We start from the raw sequence: 20,190 nt of genomic DNA, 5'->3' as shown, positions 1-20,190 counted from the left end.
ACCAGATCATGCCAGAACTTGGAATGTCCCTCACCTCCACACAGCCTGCACAGGATTATTACTGATAGTAATCACTGCCTAAAGTCTTCAAAAAGCCCAGCTCACAGGCAGCACCCTGTGTACAAAGGGTTCTGACCCATCTATTCTGCAATTGCTTGATTTCTGAAAGTAACGACAGATGGAAAATCTACCTGAACTACATCTTAATGATTTTTGTCCCATTTTTAAAGCTCTTAAGTGATGAACTTCGGAGTCTGAGTGGAAATTAAGTTCCTGACAGATCAGGACTTTACTAGTTTGCTTTTAGCAGAAACTGGAGAAAACATGGAACAAAACTGATCAATTAATATGTTCAATGAATATGAGAGAAAAGGTCCTGGTAAGAGTATTATACCCATAAGCTCAGATTACAAGGGAAGACACAGGGAACTGCAGTAGTTGCATTCATATACCTCCTACTTGCAGTTCCCAGTAGCTGTACAGAGCTCTAATGGAAGCTAAGTCTGCCCAAAAAGGCATGTGATGTTGTTTTGCAGCATACAGGACTTTGGAGAGGAAGCAGCTATTGCATATCCTCCCAGATCTGCCTTCAGCAGGGGAGCTGCCAAAGCTTATTTCCTCAAGTCCAACACCATTGGTTTGTTTTGTTGTCATCACAACCTGAAACTCTGCTTTTGAGGCTGCAAGCAGCTGCTTTGCTATCATGTCACTTGATGCTACAGACTCGGTGACACAAAAAGAAGTTTGCTGTACTTCCAGGAAGTCAGAGCTGCACTGCATCTAGACCAGAGGCACACAGGCTGCACACTGTGCCTTGCAGGCTCTCCAACAGCCCTGAGCAAGCTCCCATGAGCTGCTTGGCCGGAACATTTTGCCCTGCTCCGTGAAGGGGTTGTGCCCCCAACTCCAGAGCACAAGAGCCAGCATGTTATGTTGCAACTGGAATAAGGGCCATGTTTATGTAACACTTGGAATTCATTTTTACAAGGAAGGCCAGCCACAAACTGCAGAACTAAACTTTTCTGAATCTTTTAGCATCCAAGCAGACAAAACAGAACATATTTTCCAAAAATTGGACCGGATTTATGAACCCTGACTCAGTGCATCCCACGGTGTATCAGTGCTTTACACTAGCCTGTCCTCCTCCAGCTGCTGGGCTACTCACCAAGCTTCAGCCAAGAGGGCTTGGGAGCTTTTAATAGGACTATTCACATGTCAAGCTTCTCAGATGAGAGCAAACTAATCCCGTGGTTTCACAAATCTGCTGCCAGAGGTGCTGTCCCAGTAGCACGGTGACTAATAAATGGACGCACTGCTGAGCAAGCCCCAAGCTCTCCAAAAGCTCAGGTTCCCAACACAAGCTTAGACTGCGGTGGAGCTGGCCTCTGGCAGCAAGAGCAGCACCGTGGCAGGGGCAGCTGCCAGAGATCCCACACGCTGCATGTCGATAAGACACTGGCTGCAAGGCCTTCACAGTGCCTCTTCCCCAGCTGCTGCTGAAAAGGACAAAGACCTGCACCTAGAGGCCAGCCCCTCCTGATACCGACAAACAACAGCACAGGGCCTCAACCCAGTGACTGATTTTAAGAAATGCATTTGCCTGATCTGGCATTTTTCTAAGAGGTTCACACACTTTATGTAACAGACTGAGCCAGCATTTGGCATGGGAGCACTTGAATGACCACAAAACTTTTGTTCTCTCTCCTCCCCCGCAAAACTTAGGAAATTATGGCCAGATCACTGCTCCCAGAAAGTTGCCTCGTGCAAGAACACAACCATTTGTCAGCATGACAGTCTTTTTCAGCTGGGTAGGGTAATGCTTGGGATTACCATGACATGTACTTACAGCCACCTCCTATCAACTCTCACATCAGGCCCTCTGCTTTTTGTGCAGCTGCCTGTACATGAGCCACAAACACAACCAGAGCTTAATCAACCCACTGCTGTGCCAACACCTTGACATTTCAGATGACATCTTCACAAGAGACTTTATATCCACACTAATGCAACTATCCTCTCCTGCAAGTTTGCTTTGACTTAACAAGGAACCAAGCCATTAGTCTGTCAGACATCTGTCAGTCACAGCCTTTCCTGTAAGCCCTGCTCAGACAGAGTGATCCATGGCCCCATCAGCTCAGACTTCCAACCCTTCCTTCTTTCCTGCTGTAACTGCATTGCAGAGCTCTGAATCAGGTTAAGGGCTCAAACACTTCCAGGCAAGGACTGATCTGTCTTCTCACACACAGGCACAGAATCAGCTTCTGCAACTTCTGAACTGATGTTTTCACAAAAATTATCTGCTGTAACCCTGACATCTTTCTCCAAAACACCTGGGGCCATCACTACCTATATAAAAAATTAAAATATCATTTGCCATCTCCCAGGCTGGAGGCAGTAAAGCAGCTGAGGGATTATACAGCAGTCTGCAGATGAGCTACATTGCCCACGTCTCTCTTCAGGAGACTGCAGTCATTACCATTTGCCTTGTTGCTGTTTGTTTGGTCTGTTTATAGCCACCTCAGACACTCCTGAAGCGGATTCTCTGAAATCTCGTTCAAGAAGAACTCAGAGATCCTTTGTTCCCTGCAGAATTTAAGACCTTTCCTGTGGTTGTACATCACCAGCAGTGACGTGCTACCTCTCCTTCTCTGTTGTCAGGCAGCAAATTCATCTGAGCCACAGTTAGATACAGAGAAACATCATCTTTGGCTCTTTCCTCCACCAGTATCTCACCTCTGGCTTTTCACCAGTTTGAGATGCCCTCAGCACCAAAGAGCAGCCTGTGTTTCTAGTCTATCCCTTCCTGGGACTGAACTCACTCCGCTCAGAGCTTTAAACCCAGCACAGCCAGGTCATGTTCCATGAGGAGCCCCTCGACGAGGCAGCCCCTTCCTAATCTGTCCAAAAGGCAAGGTAACCACTCCTCATCTTCCTGCATCCCCAATAAGCTTTGTTCCCCCTCCAAAAGCAGACTGCTCTAAGTTACTCTGTAACCTCAGAGGCCCAGTGCAGGACAACAGCCCAGCACCTAGTGCAGGGGTTAAGGGAGAGGCAACAAATCAGTGAGAAACTAAAACAAACAGGGCAGAAAACAGTCTCATGCTGCAGGAGATGACAGCTGAGGAAAAACAAGATGAAAGCACTGACCAGCTGCCAAGCAGCAATACCTGCCAGGAAACCCAGACACCATCATCATCTAACAAGGGGCAGGACCCAAACAAGGGCTGAAGCTGCACCAGTACTGAGAAGCTGAGCTCAGCTGCTGCTTGAAGTTTAGCTAGGAGAAGCTATGAAGCAGGTCTCTGCCTGGTAATGGAGGCCAGAACAAACAGCAAAGAGCCTCTGCTGAACCCTGCAGGAAGCCAGTGACCACAGAGTTTGTTTGCCACCTAGCAGGCTATGGAAGTGCCATCATTCTTCCAATAAATGATGTTTTCCTGAAGCTTGATTTAACAGGACAGTTGATGAAACAGCCACAGCCAATGGTTACACCCATTCAGGATGCAGGACAAAGCACCAAAATTAGCAGGACAGCATTTTGGACACTGTTCTGCTGCTACACGAGAAGTCAGCATTTGGAGGACAGAAATGGTCTGTACTTTCCTCAGATCTCACCTTGCCTGTAGACTCTGCCTCCTCTGGCAGGAGAAAGCTCTTGGGGGCAGGGGTCAGTCCTGCTGCACAGTCCCAATACACAGGGGTCAGCTTTTCACACAGGGCTCCAAGATGTCAGGAGAGTGACAAATCATCATTGTGTGAATGACAATGAAAGGTCCCCAGCACATTAAGGCCTGGTTTCTACAGCCCCTGAGTTCAGACTGAACCACTCGCAGAGCTCAGGATGGATCTAAGCATGGCCACGCCTTGGGACCATCACGTGGCCTCTCCTTGCTTGGTAGTACAGTAAAGGAGCTGCACAGGAAAGGATCTATGCTGTTCACCCTTCACACAGGGGAATATCATGAGCTCCACCAAAAGCACTCTTGAAGTCAGTCTAGAGCTCTGCAACACCCCTACACTGCCCATGTGGTCATGCTGAAAGAGAAGCCTCACTCCAACGTTCTTGGGGCCTAAATTCCAGGGCCACAGTGATAAAATGGAAAAGAGACGGGTAGCACAGCCTCCCCTGCTCTTCTCTCATGAAAGGAGATGTGCTGAACACCTCAAAGCAATGGCAGCCTGCAGGGGAGAAAAAAGATCCTTAGGTCAATGAAAACAAAAGCCCACACTGCACGCAGCCTGGCGTACAGAAGACAAAATCCACAGACAGATCTCACTCCTCCAAGTGCACACCACTGTTTTCAAGGCATCCCAGTTCCCAGCTGAGCCAACACATGGACAGAGGCACAACCAGCCACAGAGTGGTGGTGCTGAGATACAGTCTCCAGAAGGCCTCTCATAAAAGAGGCCCACAAGCCTGAGCCAACTTCCTGCCACTCCTCAGCCTTATCACCCAGCTAGAAGGTGACACATCCTGCTGCTGGATTTCACCCACCAACCACCTCTACAACACTGGCAAGTCAGAAAGAAAACAGCTTTCTACACTGTTGCTGTGGAAGCAAGAAGAAATAGTAGCAATAGGAGGTTCATGAACACTGACCTAAGGGTAAAGATACTCCTGGTTCAAGATGCTTTTGTGCACTTCTTGGGCCCTGCATGCTTTTTGCAGAAGGAAGCTTTGCAGACCAAGAGTGAAGCCAGTTGATAACCTACATCCCAGTCCCAAACTGAACTCTGCAGCTTAAAAGCATCACTACTGTTCAACTGCATCAACAGCTTTCATTCTTCTGATAGAACATCAGACTCTGACAGGCCATCACAGCTTGAAGAGCTGTAGATGACTCACCAATCTTTTGACAGTAGAACTCTGGGTGACTCCTAAGTTTGGTTGCCCCAAACAGATTCCACGCAAGCAGAGATCCATGCTCACAGCACTGGAGCAGAGGAAAGCAGCTCCAGGTCCTTCACTGACACCTTGTGTCAGAAGCAGGAACTGGATACAACAGCGACCACCAGGCAGGTTCCAAAGCTCCCAGCTCATGTGTACTGCACAGGGCCTCGGCTGAGAAATAACCAGAGCACCAGACTTTTGGAGCTGAAAGAAGGGATTAAACGTGTTATTGCTAAAGGGTTTAAGAGCAAGCTTAAACAAAACAACTCTCACACACAGCCCCTCAATCCTGGCTATGTTTTTCTGCACTTCTTATGGCCAGCTCAGGAGTCTGCCTGACCACAGACAGCCCATTTGGCTCTCTGTTTCTGACTCAGCAAGGGAGAGCTTGGATCTGATTACTTTGTGATCAGACAAGCAGAGACAACGGGGGATCATGCAGAAAAGCATGATTTCCTCCCTTCCAGCAGCACTGAACTGCCAGCCTACGTCCTGAAGCCGACAAGTCAATCCCTTTATGCTTCCAGACTGACCTGGGCACACCAGAGGGAGCGGCATTTCAGACCTGGAAGCACAACGTCCTCCAAGCCGCCAGATATTCAATTCCCAGGGCCAGAATAGCCTTGGTCCTTCAGGCGTTCTCTATGGCCAAGACAGCCACCTGCTCCAGGACTGGGACTAACTGCAGAGCCAGACACGTGAAAGGCAGCAGCGAACACTAAACAGAGTAGAGAAGAATTATCAGTAATTTATGCCCCAGTACTTATTTTGGCTGCTAATACATCAGCCACTGCCTGGATTTAGTGCAGATGAGCATCTGGGAGAGAAAGAAACAACGTTAAAAGTCTGTGAAGCACAGAAAACAACTACTGGAATGGGAAAATCAGCACGAAAAGGACAGAGGAAAGAAACTGTTTGACCAGAGACCTATGTAAGTAACAAAGAACAATGCTCCTTTGAAGAAAAATCCCTCTCCAAAAGCATGCTAAGCAGGGGCACAGCAAGCCAAGTGAGGGGCAGTGAATTTGGAAGGGCCTTCAGGTTCTGAATGAAGTGTGACCAAGAGCGCAGCAGCTGCCACCACCAGAGAGCTGCTGGGGACAGGACAGCAACAATACCATGACAAACACACGGGAACTCCAACGTGACTCATCCAAATGCAGCCAACACCACTCCAAAGGAGAACTAGGTTTAAGCAGCTTGGTTCTGAAACCGAGAAACAGAGAGAAAAGAGAAGCTCCAAGTACAGAAAGACTCCAAAGAGGAAGTTATCTGCAGGAAAGGTGAAAAAGTCACAGATCAGGGCATGCTGAGACTTGTGACTACCAAGAGAGCAGAAGTCACTCCCACTGCTCTCTTTCAGGCCCCTGGGGTACACAGCAGGAATGACAGTGACTGCTGCAAGCAAAGAGCTGAAAAAAGGGAAAAGTGGGAAAAGAGCTTGTGTCCTAAGTGAAAATATACTGGGGATTTTTAAGGTAGAGACTGGGGCACAACACAGCACTCTGTTCCCATTCTATTGTTACCTGGAGCTGCTCACTCCAGGTAACTTGCATCCAGGGTTCAGCTGGCCAGGGATTCATCTGAAGTGTCAATGTCAATTAACCACTCACCAATGATTGTCTAGATAAAACTGATGCTTAACTAATTTTTTTAGAAGAAAGAATGATCCAATAATTATAGTTCCACTGATCAAAACAACCAACATCTCCAGATACGTGTGTTTCTAGTTTATTTCAAGATAGACCTGGTTTTACTCTTTGTGATTTGTGGTCGAGGTTCTGTATATCAAGGAGTGAAAACTGCTAAGCAGGTCACTGATCAGAGGAACAGTTCAGCACCAACTAATTCAGATGACAAGCTGACCACAGGTGATGACAGAAGTGCAGAATAGTTTGGGTTGGAAGGGATCTTCACAGCCCATGTAGTCCAACTGCCTGACACGAGCAGGGATATCTTCAGCCAGACCAGGTTGTTTGGAGCTCCATTCAACCTGGCATCGAATGTTTTCAAGAATGGGGCACCCACCACCTCTCTGAATAACCTGTGCCAGTGTTTCACCACCCTCAATTAAAAAAGAAATCCTCACAGTTCTGCAAGTTTATACACATTGATCTAGAAAAAAAAGATGATGGCTAGAAATCAGAATTAGCCTCGAAAGAGATCTCAAGATCACAGGCAGCAGATAATTCACTGGGGAATTTACTCAGATGTGCACTAGATTTTTTCCCACTAGTGATCCTTCAATAACAGCAGGCACTTTCCTAGGTGATCCGATCTCCTTAAACACTAATCATGGATATCAGGGATCTTAGATTATACCAATAACCTTATTCCAGGCCTCAAAAGGCTTCCTGCCCTTTAGGGAGTGAAGGCACAAACACGTCTCACCAGCAACGCCTGCCGAAACCCACCAGGCTCCCAAAACCCGCAGGGCACAGCTACAGGGCCACCTCAAGAAAGCAGGGGGAGCCCAAGTTCCCTCACACCAGTGTATCAGCTGCTGCAACCACACGGCCGGGCTGACCGGGAAACTGAGTCAGCTGGGGCGGGGTGGGCGGCCAGGACGGGACACGGGCTGCGTCCTCGGCCATGGGGTGAAGAGAGAACAGCTCCTCAAAAACGCTGCTATCGGCTCTTTTCCCCACTGCCAGGCAGCCCCTTCCCTCCCCTCGTCCCCCCACAGCCCCTCACCATCTCCCCTCAGCCCGGACATTCCCCTCAGGATGGCGGGGGCGGGGGGAAACGACTATTCCCGCTTGCCTCAGGCCTCCACCGCTACTCACCTTCCAGGCTCTCACACTGCACCAGGTTCACGTAATCACCTTGCCGGAGTACCCCCGCCTTAAAGCCGCGCACCAGCCCTTCCAGGTACCCGTTATCCACGTTGAAATAGAGCTCCGGGAAACACGACATGGCGGCAGCGACCAGACGGCAGCGCTACCGCCCGCCGCCTCACGTGACTGGCGGCGGGTCACGTGGCCGCCGCCCGGTCCCGGCAGCCATTGCGAGGCGGGAGCGGCCTGAGGCGATGGCGGCCGCCATGACGCCGTGCCCGCCATGACGCCGTGCCCGCCATGACGCCGTGCCCGCCATAACGCCGTGCCCGCCATAACGCCGTGCTCCGGCTGCCCGGCGCCGAGCGTGAGGCTCCCCTTCACTGCACCTAAGCCACCGTGAGCCACACAGGCAGAAGGAGGAGACACCGGTGAAGTTCGCAGTGTCACCTACTGCCAAGATACTACTTCTGCTAGTCAGGAAATACCTAGCCACTTAAAGGGCTTTGCCAGGAGCTGCTCTGTGATTTTTTTTTTTTTTTTGATGTAAAGGTGTTGCAAAATGTGGGATATGTCAAGGTTATTTTAAGGCAAGATGTTATTTGGTGTAAGACATCTGTATACTTTCAAACCTAATCGGGAAGAAAGGAGACCTAATCAGTGGAACGGGCAGCAGCCAGCATCCCTCACACAGGAATATCCCAGAACAAGATTTAAGGATGTAGTTAGTCAAGATGGTGATATATGTCTACGTGTATGTTGTTAACCTGGCTAAATACTCGAGGTCCCTGTATCCTAGAGCTGAGCTGTCTTCGTGGTAACACTAAAATTCATGCTATGGGTCAAAAAGACCCTGCCCAGGTGAAGGTCCTTCCCCTGAGCATGAGTGGAAGTTACCTGGAGTTATGTGATTTCTATGGAAATTACTAACCAATCTTAATAGAGGGGCTGTCCTTGGGAAGTTACTAACCCTGAGCTTCTCTGTGTAAATAATGGCACAGAAAGTCTGGCGTGGTGTGCTGGATTTGTGGAATAGCACTGAGCACCCAGGCTGGGGCAGCTCTGAAACAAACAATCGATGTCTGTCTGGAGTGTGTCATTATCGGCTCGGTGCACGCCAGGGAACGAACCCGATTTTGTGGGCCACAGCAGCATAGCCAGAACATCACCTGGGGTGCCCCTGCTGCTGAAACAGCACTTACACGGCCAGGAGAGGCACGTCTGATTTGACACGATGTGTCCTGGGGTGTCAGCTGTGTGTGCACAGGCCAGCCTCACCTTGCTGCCACCCCCCTGAGAGCCCGAGCGGACACATCACACCATTCCCACTCTGCCATGGCTTTTGCAAAGGGCTGGTTTATTGGAGCTGCAGAGAAGGAGGCGCACACGGGGGCGAGGAGCTGGCAGCCCCACGGGCACTAGTTCTTGCCGCAGGGGAAGTTGGTACTGATTTTCCTGCAGTAGCAAAAGGCGTTGAAGAAGCGGCAGTAGCAGGTGGCACAGGGGTCACAGCAGGGGATCTGGTGGCCGAGGCAGGACTCCAGGAGACGGACGCAGCGGCGGGGGGAGCGCTCCTCACGGCCCTCCGCTTGCAGTTCTGTGGATGATGCCTGCAGAGGAGAGAAGGAGGAAGAGGAGGGGAAGAGCTGGTCCTGGAGCCCTGTGCCAGCAATAAAGAACCATGTGGGAGAGAGCCAAGAGTGGCTGCAGAAACTTGGCATTGCCAGCAGCAGAGGTTTCTGTCGTGTTCAACTCCGGGCTCTATTTTCTGTTGGAAATCGCTGCCGAGCACTGTGGACTCTCTGCAGGCATTGCTGCTTCATCCACGGTGTCTCAAGGCCTTTCTGCACACATTTATTTTGAAGCACAGCCTGGACTTTAGCAAATGGTGCTGTGCCTTCTGCCTGAATGGAGACACCGGGGGCTGAGCCAGGCAAGGCAGGGCACTGCCCAGTGAGCTCCTGCTCTGCAGAGGCTTCCTGGGCTGCACTTGAGCTTCATTAAATGGATTACAGGAGCACAGGCTTGGACCACTCTCCTTTGAGTGCTGGAGCCCCTTGCAGGTGTGAGCAGCCTCAGCTTATCCCAGCTCCTCAGGGGATGGACAGATAGTCCCGTCCCAGGCAGCACCGTGCTGGGCTCCAAACCCCCAGCCCCAGGGACACAGAGAAGGCCGCTGTGGCCTGATGCTGCCCTGCTCTTAGGGGCGTCTGTAAGAAAGCTCAGGGAGCCATACCTGTGGTTCCAGCAGGCTGCCTCTCTGCACGAGGTCACCATCAGCTTCTTGGACCCCCAGGGCCATCTGCTCAAACCCCAGCCTTGGGAGAGCTCCTGCGAGATACAGAGAGACTGAACAAGGAGGCTGCTGGAGGGTCAGCTCTGATTCTTCTCCCTTTGCTCGCGTGTCCCCACAAGAAAAAAAGACCCCACTCCCTGTGGGCTGCCGGGCTGCTCTCACTAGCCAGGGCCAGGAGAAGCTGTGCTGCTTTAAGGGGATGCCCTAACTGGGTGTGGGATCCCCAGTTCACTTTTGAGGCCCTGGGTTTTCCAGCGAGCAGCCAGTGGGGTCAGTGAAGAGCAGGCAGTCACAGGACTCACCTGCCGGCTCCGCAGACACCTCCTTGCCTTTCCGCTGCAGGCTGGCCTGGCGGGCTCTGTCCACCCGCTCCAGCCCGCTGCTCGCCTTCTGCAGGTGGCCACAGCTGAGGTCAGCAGTCCTGAGATCCAGGACAGCCTGGATCCCCTGCAGCAGCCCACAGCACAGCAGCAGCACGTTCAGCATGGTCCTGGGGGACAACCTGTGCAGAGGGGCCTAGCCGGCAGCAGCCCACCTGCTGGAGCCTGGCCTGTCCCCTCCACTGCCATCGTCCCCCACCACCCCGAGAAGTGCTGTGTCAGCGAGGGGCAGCCTCTGCCAGCACAGCCAGCACTCCCAGCTGTTTGTTTCCTTGGACTTGAGAGCCTTTTTTTGGGCCCACAGACATAGGGGAGCAGGAGCCCCCCAAAGCTCTGTCATGTGCTGTGGGGCACTCCACATGTGAGCACATTCATGATCTCCCCACAGAAAGGAGTGTCCAGCAGGGGATGGACTGAGATTTGATCTGTTTTGCATCAGTTCAGGTTCTTCTGCCCCACACACAGCAGCCACCAGACCACTGAGGTGCACAGTGTGTGGCCAAAATATCTGACACAGCTCCTGCTAGGCTCTGAGCCTGGAAGTGGCACTAGAATCTGAATGCTAGGCAGGGAGATGGACCACAGCACACACAGCTGGGGGACGGGAGAAGCTGCAGGGCCAGGCTGTGGGCTTTGGGGGCCTGAAGGCTCTAAAAAGTAGGTGACCTTTTAGGGAGCAAAAGGAAAGGGGCCAGGAGGTGGTATCCACCAAATGTCAGCCAAATCCTTGGAAACCCCGTGCCTGCTGCTTGGGCAGCCTCAAGGCTCCAAACCTGGCTCCAGCAGCCCAGTGCTGGCCATTCCTCATCTCCCCATCCCACAAAACCACGCAGCTCTTTGCTGGGAGAGACCCCTCTGCACTGTGGGGAGCCCCACAGCCATGGGCGTCACATCCCACACGCTCCCAAGACCCGTCCCGTGGTAAGCACTGACCTCTCCCAGCAGAGAGGGGGATCGCTGTCCTCTGCTCCACTGAGCCCGCTGGAAGCGCCGCTACCGCTCTCTGCCTCAGTGTCCTCCTCCCCACATGTTTACTGGGATTTATATCAGCTTTTTATTAATTAAGTGCTGTAGCCACATGACTTTGCTAACTACCAGGTAGGTGGGAGTCTCTGGAAAATGGGCTTTGTCTGGATAGAGAGGCAGCCAGTGGGGTGATGCATGGGAGGGGGGGACTCCTGCTTTGTGCCTTGCACAGCTGCAGGAAGGAACAGATCCCTGTTAGCTCCAAACTCCCAGGTTTTTTGGAAGTGATCCTCACTGTCCTTGCGGCCCACTTCCCTTTCCAGTACCAAGCCTGAGGACATCTCCTAGTTCCCAAATACAGAAATAACAGGGCTACAATCTCCTCACCTAAACCATGCCAAGCTTGACTAGTTTTCAGAGGGAATGTTGCCTATCTGTATGTCCTGGCAAGCATCCACTCATAGTGCAGAGCCTCCAGAAGTCCTCAGCTGCTGACCACATACCATCTGCAGATTCTCCAGGCTTCCACCTGTGCTAACTGCATCTCTTACTCATGTCTTATTTGGAAAACCTGCATCTCCCCAGAGCCAGGCTCCTTTGGGGAACACTTGTGGCCTTGAGTGGCTTCAGCCCTATGAGGAATTAGGGGAATAAGACATAGGAAGGGTTCAGCAGGTTCTGACATTCCCAGCAGGGAAGGCTGACAGCCCAGGCTCTGCCCTCACCAGGTTCTTCCTAGACTGGGAGGACCCCTCAGGCCTTCCAGCACGTCCTCAGCTGAGCGTGAGCCACTGCTCCTGGCTGCAGCACCACCTCTGGGGCTCTTGGCAGGCTCCCTCTGCTACTACATCCTCTGTCCTGGCATGATCTGATTCCTGCTGCATTTGAGGGACAGGCTGACAGGACCAGTGAGGAGTTCATCTGCCGTGTGTCATCTTCTCCAGCTGTGCGTGGCTGCTGGAAACACTCAGCACCCATCTGGGTCCCCCAGTGCACAACACCCAGTCAGGATCCCCTGCCACAGCACTTGGATGCTTCCTGCATCCCACATGCCTGGACAGACTCATCTGGGGTGAGAGACAGGTTTGGCAGCCCTTTCCATTACCGAGGCCCGGGTGGGTGCCGAGTGTCCCATCCAGCCCCAGCTCCTCCATTCCTCAGCCCTGGGGAGCCCGGGTCCCCGCTGACAGCAGCCCCCGCACGGAGCCCTCAGCACAGCTCATTAGGGCCTGTTTGCAGCCGGCGGGGCCGCGGGCCAGGACTTCTGGGAAGGCATTAACGGGAACGAGGGCGGCCGCGCTGAGAGCTTTTTAATCTGCAGGAGCAACATCTGCTTTGTGCGCATCCCCATCGCCAGTAACGAGCTAAATGAGGCGGCCGGCCGCTCGCCGGGACGCTTCCAGGAAAAGCCGGGCTTAAAGCGAGGGGGAAAGGGGGGCCAGGGCTGCGCTCCCGGCTCAGTGGTCAGGCTCCAGCGAGGCTGGGAGCGGGTGATGGAGTGGGTTAGTGGCACAGCGGAGATGCCCGTGAGCGGGCATCCCGGGCAGGAGCCCCCAACGGCGGGACCCTCCGGAGACAAGCCCGGGCTGGGGGCTCTCCCTCTCCTCCTGGAAGCATCAAGGCAGGCGGGCGGCTCATTTAGCTCATCACCGGCCCTCGTTACCGCTAAGGCCAACCGAGTCCCCGCTACCCCACACAGGCGGTAACCAGCCGGGCCGCGGGAGCTGCCGGGGGCAGCGGTACCCAGGGGCTGCCTCTCCGGAGGTGCGATGAGCATGGCCCGGCCTCAGCCCCGCCGGGCCGGGCCCTTTAAGGCGCGATCCCGGAGCCGCCCTGACGTCAGCGGGGCGGGCGCGCCCGGGCACCGCAGCCCGGCGGTCGCAGCTCCGCGCCCCAGAGAGTGCGGCTCCGCCGGGGCGCACCGGGTGACAGGGGTGGGTATCGGGGTGCCCGGGGCGCTAGAGGGGGAGCATGGGGGTGCCCAGGGTGCTGAGGTCTGGAGGTGAGGGCATGGGGTGGCAGAGATATTGGGGACTGGAGATGGGGATACGGGAGTGACAGGGGTGCTGGAAACCTGAAGGTTGGTGATATGGGGGTGGCTCGGAGTGCTGGGGACTGGAGATGGAAGTGTGGGGGTGCCAAGAGGTGCTGGGGACTGGAACTGAGCATATTGGGGTAGCCAGGATGCCAGATACCTGGAAGTTGGTATTATTGGGGTGCCCAGGATGCTGGGGTCTGGGAGTATGGGGTGACAGGGGTGCTGGCGATTTGGAGGTAGGAGTATGAAGTGCTCAGACTGCTGGGAACCAGGAGAGGAGGGGTATGGGGCTGCTCAGGGTGATGAGGGACTGGAGGCAGGAATATTGGGGTGCACAGAGTGCTGCAGTTCTGGACATCTGGAGGAGAGGGTATCAGGATGTCCTGGGGTCCTAGGAAGTAGACGGATGTATCAGGATGTCCAGGATGCTGGGAATTGAAAGCGGGGTGTTGGAGTGCTCAAGATGCTGGGGACCTGGACATGGGGATTATGGGATGCCCTAGGAGATGGAAGATGGAAGTATTGAGATTTCCAGATTACTAGGAACTGGAGATGGGGATACAGATGGGGGTCTAGGTCCTGGGATGGGGACTGGGAGGTAGAGTGTCAGGGGTGCCCAGGCTGCTGGGCACCTGATGTCCTGGCAGTGCTGGTGTCAGTGGTGCTGGGGGACCTGGTATTCGGGAGCACCCCATCCCTCACCCCCATTGCTCAGCATCTCCTCCATCCCACAGCGCCTGATGCCTGTCCCCACCTGACGGCACCGCCATGGCCGGGGCACAGGGCTGCGGCGAGGGCAAGATCGCGGGGCTGTACGACCTGGAGCGCACACTGGGCAAGGGCCACTTTGCAGTGGTGAAGCTGGCCCGGCACGTCTTCACTGGGCAGCGTGTGGCCGTCAAGGTGATTGACAAGAGCAAGCTGGCAGGGGAGGCGGCGGGGCAGCTCCTGCAGGAGGTGCGCTGCATGAAGCTGGTGCAGCACCCCAACGTGGTGCGCCTCTACGAGGTCATCGACACCCACGCCAAGCTCTACCTCATCCTGGAGCTGGGCGATGGTGGGGACATGTTTGACCACATCATGCGGCACGAGGGCGGCCTGGCCGAGCCACGGGCCAAGCACTACTTTGCCCAGATTGTCCATGCCATTTCCTACTGCCACAAGCTCCACGTGGTGCACCGCGACCTCAAGCCCGAGAACGTGGTCTTCTTCCAGGAGCAAGGGGTGGTCAAACTCACCGACTTTGGCTTCAGCAACCGCTTCCAGCCCGGCAAGATGCTCACCACCAGCTGCGGCTCCCTGGCCTACTCGGCACCAGAGATCCTGCTTGGGGATGAGTACGATGCCCCGGCTGTTGGTAAGGGCTGAGGGGTGCCCTGAGGACCTGCCTCGCTCCTGTCCCTTGCCTGGAGCATGGTCTTGCCAGCTGGGTACCACCTCCCACTTGGGCCCTTACACTAGGAGCACATGGTGTCACTGCTGTCCCTGCAGGGAACAAGCCTGTCCCTTGGGTGCTTGGCTGCTCAGGCCTGCCCTGGCACAGCAGGGTCCTCCCTGCAGAGACCGTCCTGGCATCCACAGAGATTCCATAGAGTGATGGTTGCCAGAGAGGGGAAAAAGCCCAAGCAGTCTGTGAGCCTGGTGTGGCAGCTGCCAGGAGAAGCAGTGTGAGGATACAGCTGCCAGCAATCTGGCGCTGGTGGTTATTTGGCGGGGTGAGGCAGGAAGGAAATCTGCTCGGGATGCTGCTGTTTGGGTGGAGGAGCTCCGAAAGTTTCCTTTGCTCCATCCCCGCCCTGAAAACCACTTCCTCCCCATGGCTCTCAGTGCTCTTCCTCCCCTGGTGCAGGGGAGGTGCAGGGGTCTGGGGAGACTGTCCAGGGGCACAGGGAGCTGGGCTGGGGGCTCCAAGAAGCTCTGCTGTGACAGAGGGGACGTGGGAGGGAAGCAGGATCCGAGCTGGCTGGCTGGCTGGAATTAGGGCAGGAGGATTTAGCAAAGCAAAACACGAGCCCTTAAAGGCAAAAGCCCAGCGTTGGCTCAGGGAAAGGCAGATCCGAGTTGAGAACAGGGATAGCTTATGGAGGCGGTAGAAAAATAAGCTGGTGGCGCTGCAGAGGGAAATGAAGAGAGAAAACCGACGCAGATGAGAAATTTTCAAACACTTGACTTAAGCAGCTGAAGGTATTAACGGAGTGCCCCAGGGCGTGCTCAGCATCCTAAACCCGCACATCTGCAGGAATTTGTGTGCTGGGCAGGAGGAGCCAGTGAAGATGCTTCTGGCTCCATCCCTGTCCCCAGGATAGGGCAGCAATCCTGCTCCAGCTGGTCCCCATGCAGCTGGAGAGCCTAGATTGGTGCTATGTCCCTCTCTGCTGTAGTGTCTCCTAAAGCACAGCCCAGTGCCAGGATGTTTGTGGTGGGGTTTGGGAATCATCAGGAAGCTGAGGAATGACATGAAGCAGTGCCACGGGTGGGTGTGTGACCAGGGGGAGCAGGGAGGGGGGCAGAGCTCAGGGCTTAAAGCTCAGGCCTTCCTGTCCCTACCTGGACAAGGTGATAACACCTCAACTGCTTTGGTGAAGTCCCTTGAGACCTGGTTGGATGTGGGGATGGGGAAGGTCCTTCCCTGCTTTGGTGGGAGTATGGTCCCCCTGTCCATGGGGCAAGACCTGGGAGCTGTTACCTCCAAGGAACATCCCAGTGAGCACTGGTGGGCAGCCTCTCCCAGGGTCTCTGGGGTAGGGAATCTCCTGGGCCATGGTGAGTGCAACCTGAACTGCTGCTGCTGCTTCTTGCAGACATCTGGAGCCTGGGAGTCATCCTCTACATGCTGGTGTGTGGCCACCCCCCCTTCCAGGAGGCCAACGACAGCGAGACCCTCACCATGATCATGGACTGCCGCTACACCGTCCCCCCGCACGTCTCGGCACAGTGCGCTGAGTGAGCACCACCCCCTCATTGTCCCCCAGACCCCAACTTTCTGCCCCCGGGGTGGGTGCCCCAGCCCTGGCAGATGCCTGGGAGCTGAGGTGGGGAGAGCAGGCAAAGCTGCTTACTTTGGGATTCACATAGTGCTGCAGGGTTGCAACGTCACTCCTTTTCCCCAGTCTCATCTCCAGGATGCTGCAGCGGGACCCGAAGCAGCGAGCATCCCTGGAGCAGATCGAGGGCCACACGTGGCTGCAGGGGGTGGACCCGTCCCCTGCCAGCCGCTCCCTGCTGCCGCTCACCTCCCACAAACGCGTGTCTGAGGAGGAGCACGAGATCATCCTCCAGGCCATGATGTGCGGGAACATCGCGGATCGGGACACCATCCAGGAGTGAGTGACGGGATGCGGGGTGGGAGCCCCAGTGAAGGGCTCTGGGGGTCCCTCCAAGCATGTCCCTTGTGTGCTGCTGCAACTCCCTGGTCCCACACAGGGCGCTGGAAGCCGACCGCTACAACCACATCACGGCCACGTATTTCCTGCTGGCAGAGAGGATGCTGAGGGAGAAGCAGGAGAAGCAGGGCCACCGCCTCAGTCTCGTTTACAACCTGGCCAAGGAGGTACAGAGCAGGTGAGCCCCTCTGCTGCCCCCCATCGTGTGTCACCCTCCCCGCCATCCTGGGTCCTCAGTGCAGGGTCTTGGCTGGTCCCCTGTCCTTTTCCTTGTCACAGCCCTTGTGATGCCCAGCTGGGTACTGACACCTCTCTCCCCTTCCTCAGGCCCAACTTGTCGGACACATTTGGCTCTGCGGGCAGCGCCGGCAGCCTCCTGCCCTTCACGGAGATAGGTGGCCTCGCCGGGGGGTCCCGGCTGCCCCCTGGAGGGGACATTGGCGGCCGGCAGCCCACCGGGAGCCTGCTGAAGGTTCCTGCCGTTGACACCACCATCACCAAGAGCACCCCGGCCCTGCAGCAGATCTGTGAGGAGGAAGAGGAGGACGAGGAGGAGGAGGAGAGACCTAGCGCAATGGAGAGGAAGAGCAGCTCTCTGAACCAGGAGCAGATGCGAGCCTTCCTGCGCACCCACCGCCCGCCCGGCCGCGGGGAGGTCTGGGGGCCAGGGGTTGAGCTGGGGGGCCGGGGCGGGCGCTCGGGGATGCCCTGGGCTGGGAAGGGAGTGAGTGGGGGCCGGGGTCCCCCGGTGCTGCTGCGGGGAAATGGAGGTGAGCCCCCAAGGAGGGAGGAGGACACAGAGCCTGGGGGCTCCTCAGCAGAGTTCCCCAAGGAAAGGGGAGCTGTCCTGTCACCCCAGAGCTCGGCTGAAGTTCCCCAGGTACTTGGGGCAGAGACAACTCCTGCCACCCTCCCAAGTCCTGCAGACACATCCCCAGGGCGGGGGGAACAGATCAGCCCGGCCCAGCAGTCGGTGGAGAGCTCAGGCCCTGAAGGGGGCGCAGAGAGTGTGATCAAGCTGGACCCGGGCAAGAGCAAGGGGGGCAGCCTGCGGGACAGGCTCCTGCAGTTCCCGCTCTGCGAGAAAGCCCTGGCCTTCAAACTGCGGCCGGGCTCCAAGGAGAGCCTCTTATCACTGGGGCAGTTCAACTGCTGCCATGTCATTTAAGGCCCTGGGACTGGCCCCGCTGTGGGGACTGGGAGGGCGCCCACTCCCCTGCCTTTGGTCTGTGGTGGCTGAGGGGCTAGCGGGTGGCACAGTGCCCTGCTTTGTCACCAGCGGTGGCCACCCTGCCAGCACCCGCCCCTGGAGCCCGCTATGACAGACCATCCCCCGGACAGGCCTGCCCAGGGTGAAGCAGACTGGGGTCCATCCCAGCACCGGCCAGTGTGTCCCCAAACCTCTGGAACAGCTCCGTGACCCTGCCGGAATGGGATGGACCACGACACTTTTTTAACTACTAGAAATAATTTTTTTAAATAGTCTATTTTAATGTAATTAAATAGAGATTGCTATATCCCCCCCCAGACCCCTCAGTGCCCCAGCCCCACAGTGTGCATGGCCCGGGGCTGGGCTGTCCTGCCTGCAGCCCCCCCACCAGCCCTGGTCAGGGCCAGGCACAGCCTGGCCCGTGACCCCGGGCTGTCCCCTGGGCCCTCCCTGCAAATAAGCTTCCTATTTATTATCTCTTTGTTTTCTTGCTGGCAAGAAATGAATGACGACGGAGGCATGGGCCGGAGCTCGGCCTGAGCCGTGGCACATGCGCCTGGAAGGATTGGAGCCGCTGGGAAGCAAAGTTTGTCAGGACAATAAAATAAGCTCGTGGGTTGATGTGGGTGCAGTGTCATTGCAGAAACATCACTGTCCCCCCAGTCAGGGGGCCAGGGATGGCTTCCCTGCCACCAGGGGTGGCTTTAAGGGAGCATCTGCCTGAGCTGGGGTGGGCAGGGGCCCAGAATGGAGCTCAGGGCAGCACAGATGGGAGTAAGGACAAGGATGATGAACACCCAAAGGTGAGAGAAGGCCTGGGCATGCCAGAGGGTGCTGCACATCCTCTTGAGAGTCAACCACACTCAGCCTCAGGGTGCCCCCAGTGGCTTTCCCCACTCTCAGCCGGGAGCCATCCCTGAGCCCCCAGTTTCAAGCCCAGCCCGGGCTTCCTTCCCTCCAGCTCTGCTGTCCCTCTTCCTTTTCTATCCATCCTCCTTCTCCCTCCTTTCAGGTGCACCCCGGATAGCTCCCTTGCCCGTCCTCATCATCCAGCATGAGATCTCTCTGAGTACTGGGAACAGAGTAATGCTGTGTGGGTCTCAGGTGGGATGGAGCCAGCTCTGAACACCTTGGGGAGTTGGTGATAGGAAAAGAAGGAGGAGGGGTGCCCTAGGGACCCTGCAGACTCCACAGGGCCCCAGCAGCAGTAGGGGATGTTGCTCTGGCCCACAGGCTCCCTTTCTTGATCTTAAAGGATAAAGCCACCGCCTGAACAGGGGCTTGAACCCTGGACCCTCAGATTAAAAGTCTGATGCTCTCCCAACTGAGCTATCCAGGCTCACATTTGGGGTTGGGGTGCAGGTCTGTGACAGGTGAGGGGGACCCCGCTCTCCTCAGCATTGCAGGGACAGTGTGGGGACCCACTTTGGTATTTCCCACTCCCACGCCACCCCAACGAGGCTGCCAGCGCAGGCCAGACTGAACCCGGGTCCTGGGAATCTCCCTGGGCACTGATCAGGCACAGGGGTGCGCCCTGGGAAGATGCCGCTGCCGCAGGATGCGCAGGCAGGGACAGGAGCAGGAGGCTGCGGGAGCGGCTGTGAAACCTCCGCCGCTCCCAGAGGGAGGCAGGAGGGCCCCGCCGGGGACAGGAGCAGCAGCGCTGGCTGTGGCCCATCAGGGGTCCGAGCTCTGCTCTGGGGCCGCAGCAGCCTCGGCTCGAATGCGGGTCCCAGCGGCGCTTTTGCAGGAGCCGCGCCAAAGCAGGAGCGAGGGAGGCGGCTGCGGGAGTTGGGTTACCGAGACAGAGCCCGGGGCGGGCACCTACAGGTGCCACCCCACATATTCTATTGCCCTTCCTCCCCATTCTTCAGGAAGGGGCCCTTTTGCTCCGTAGGGAACCCACCCTGCCAGTCCAGCCTTGCCCAGCTCGGAAGGCACTGGAGAAGATCAAAGGCGAACCCAATTGCAGACGGGGTGGGGGAACCCCAGGGACAGCCCGCAGAGAGCCCCGTGGGGCCTCTTCGAACACCTCGTGCGCACTAATTGGCTTCATTAGAGCAGCCAGCGATGGCATCAGCCCCCCTTCTGCTGGGGCTGGGGACAGCACTCATGAGTCGGGGGAACGACGGCCCTGGGGGGGAGACCAGAGCCCGTACGTACGGTGGGAGTGTGTGTGGTGTAGACTGAACAAGAGCACAAGCTTAATTATCCTGATTAATTAGAGCCCGCTGCTTCTTCCCCGTGTC

The 20,190-nt window shown here is 55.9% G+C and overlaps 3 protein-coding genes, 1 long non-coding RNA gene and 1 other non-coding gene across 5 annotated transcripts in view; 1 reads left to right on the top strand and 4 right to left on the bottom strand.

Moving 5' to 3' along the window:
- The window catches only part of ATP6V0D1 (ATPase H+ transporting V0 subunit d1), a 34,870-nt gene extending 27,019 nt beyond the window's left edge, over nucleotides 1–7,851 (bottom strand). The window contains exon 1 of the mRNA XM_068202906.1: nucleotides 7,678–7,851. Within this exon, the coding sequence (XP_068059007.1) occupies nucleotides 7,678–7,807 (130 nt within the window). The 5' untranslated portion in view covers nucleotides 7,808–7,851. The remainder of the gene's footprint in view (nucleotides 1–7,677) is intronic.
- Nucleotides 1,699–7,648, bottom strand: LOC137481283 (uncharacterized). Its single transcript, XR_011003425.1, has 2 exons — nucleotides 4,496–7,648; nucleotides 1,699–4,179 (listed from the first exon to the last, which is right to left on the bottom strand). It is a non-coding gene; the product is annotated as an uncharacterized lncRNA (long non-coding RNA).
- A 43-nt stretch (nucleotides 7,852–7,894) lies between the features above and the next one.
- On the bottom strand, nucleotides 7,895–12,715 carry AGRP (agouti related neuropeptide). The gene is made up of 3 exons (XM_068202907.1): nucleotides 10,267–12,715; nucleotides 9,905–9,999; nucleotides 7,895–9,278 (listed from the first exon to the last, which is right to left on the bottom strand). Exons 1-3 carry the CDS (start codon nucleotides 10,448–10,450, stop codon nucleotides 9,087–9,089), a joined length of 471 nt encoding a protein of 156 aa, XP_068059008.1. The 5' UTR covers nucleotides 10,451–12,715; the 3' UTR covers nucleotides 7,895–9,086.
- A 405-nt stretch (nucleotides 12,716–13,120) lies between these two features.
- On the top strand, nucleotides 13,121–18,562 carry LOC137481278 (SNF-related serine/threonine-protein kinase-like). Its single transcript, XM_068202902.1, has 6 exons — nucleotides 13,121–13,244; nucleotides 14,083–14,705; nucleotides 16,150–16,291; nucleotides 16,459–16,671; nucleotides 16,772–16,909; nucleotides 17,059–18,562. The coding sequence occupies exons 2-6, from the start codon at nucleotides 14,117–14,119 to the stop codon at nucleotides 17,897–17,899; spliced, it is 1,923 nt and encodes a 640-aa protein (XP_068059003.1). The 5' UTR covers nucleotides 13,121–13,244; nucleotides 14,083–14,116; the 3' UTR covers nucleotides 17,900–18,562.
- A 645-nt stretch (nucleotides 18,563–19,207) lies between these two features.
- On the bottom strand, nucleotides 19,208–19,280 carry TRNAK-UUU (transfer RNA lysine (anticodon UUU)). The gene has a single exon. It is a non-coding gene; the product is annotated as a tRNA-Lys (tRNA).
- Between the last annotated feature and the right edge of the window lie 910 nt (nucleotides 19,281–20,190).

Source organism: Anomalospiza imberbis, chromosome 12, assembly GCF_031753505.1.
Source record: "Anomalospiza imberbis isolate Cuckoo-Finch-1a 21T00152 chromosome 12, ASM3175350v1, whole genome shotgun sequence".
Lineage (NCBI taxonomy): Eukaryota > Metazoa > Chordata > Aves > Passeriformes > Viduidae > Anomalospiza > Anomalospiza imberbis.
Note: the sequence above shows the minus strand (reverse complement) of the source record. Positions and strands in the feature narration are given on the sequence as shown.

Excerpts from the sequence above, each read along its gene's own strand:
- LOC137481278 (XM_068202902.1), top strand. The coding sequence starts at position 14,117 with ATGGCCGGGGCACAGGGCTGCGGCGAGGGCAAGATCGCGGGGCTGTAC. Across the intron at positions 14,706-16,149 it reads GTACGATGCCCCGGCTGTTG|ACATCTGGAGCCTGGGAGTC; the intron begins GTAAGGGCTGAG and ends TGCTTCTTGCAG. Across the intron at positions 16,292-16,458 it reads GTCTCGGCACAGTGCGCTGA|TCTCATCTCCAGGATGCTGC; the intron begins GTGAGCACCACC and ends CCTTTTCCCCAG.
- AGRP (XM_068202907.1), bottom strand. The coding sequence starts at position 10,450 with ATGCTGAACGTGCTGCTGCTGTGCTGTGGGCTGCTGCAGGGGATCCAG. Across the intron at positions 10,000-10,266 it reads GGTGTCTGCGGAGCCGGCAG|GAGCTCTCCCAAGGCTGGGG; the intron begins GTGAGTCCTGTG and ends TGTATCTCGCAG. Across the intron at positions 9,279-9,904 it reads GCAGCCTGCTGGAACCACAG|GCATCATCCACAGAACTGCA; the intron begins GTATGGCTCCCT and ends TCTCCTCTGCAG.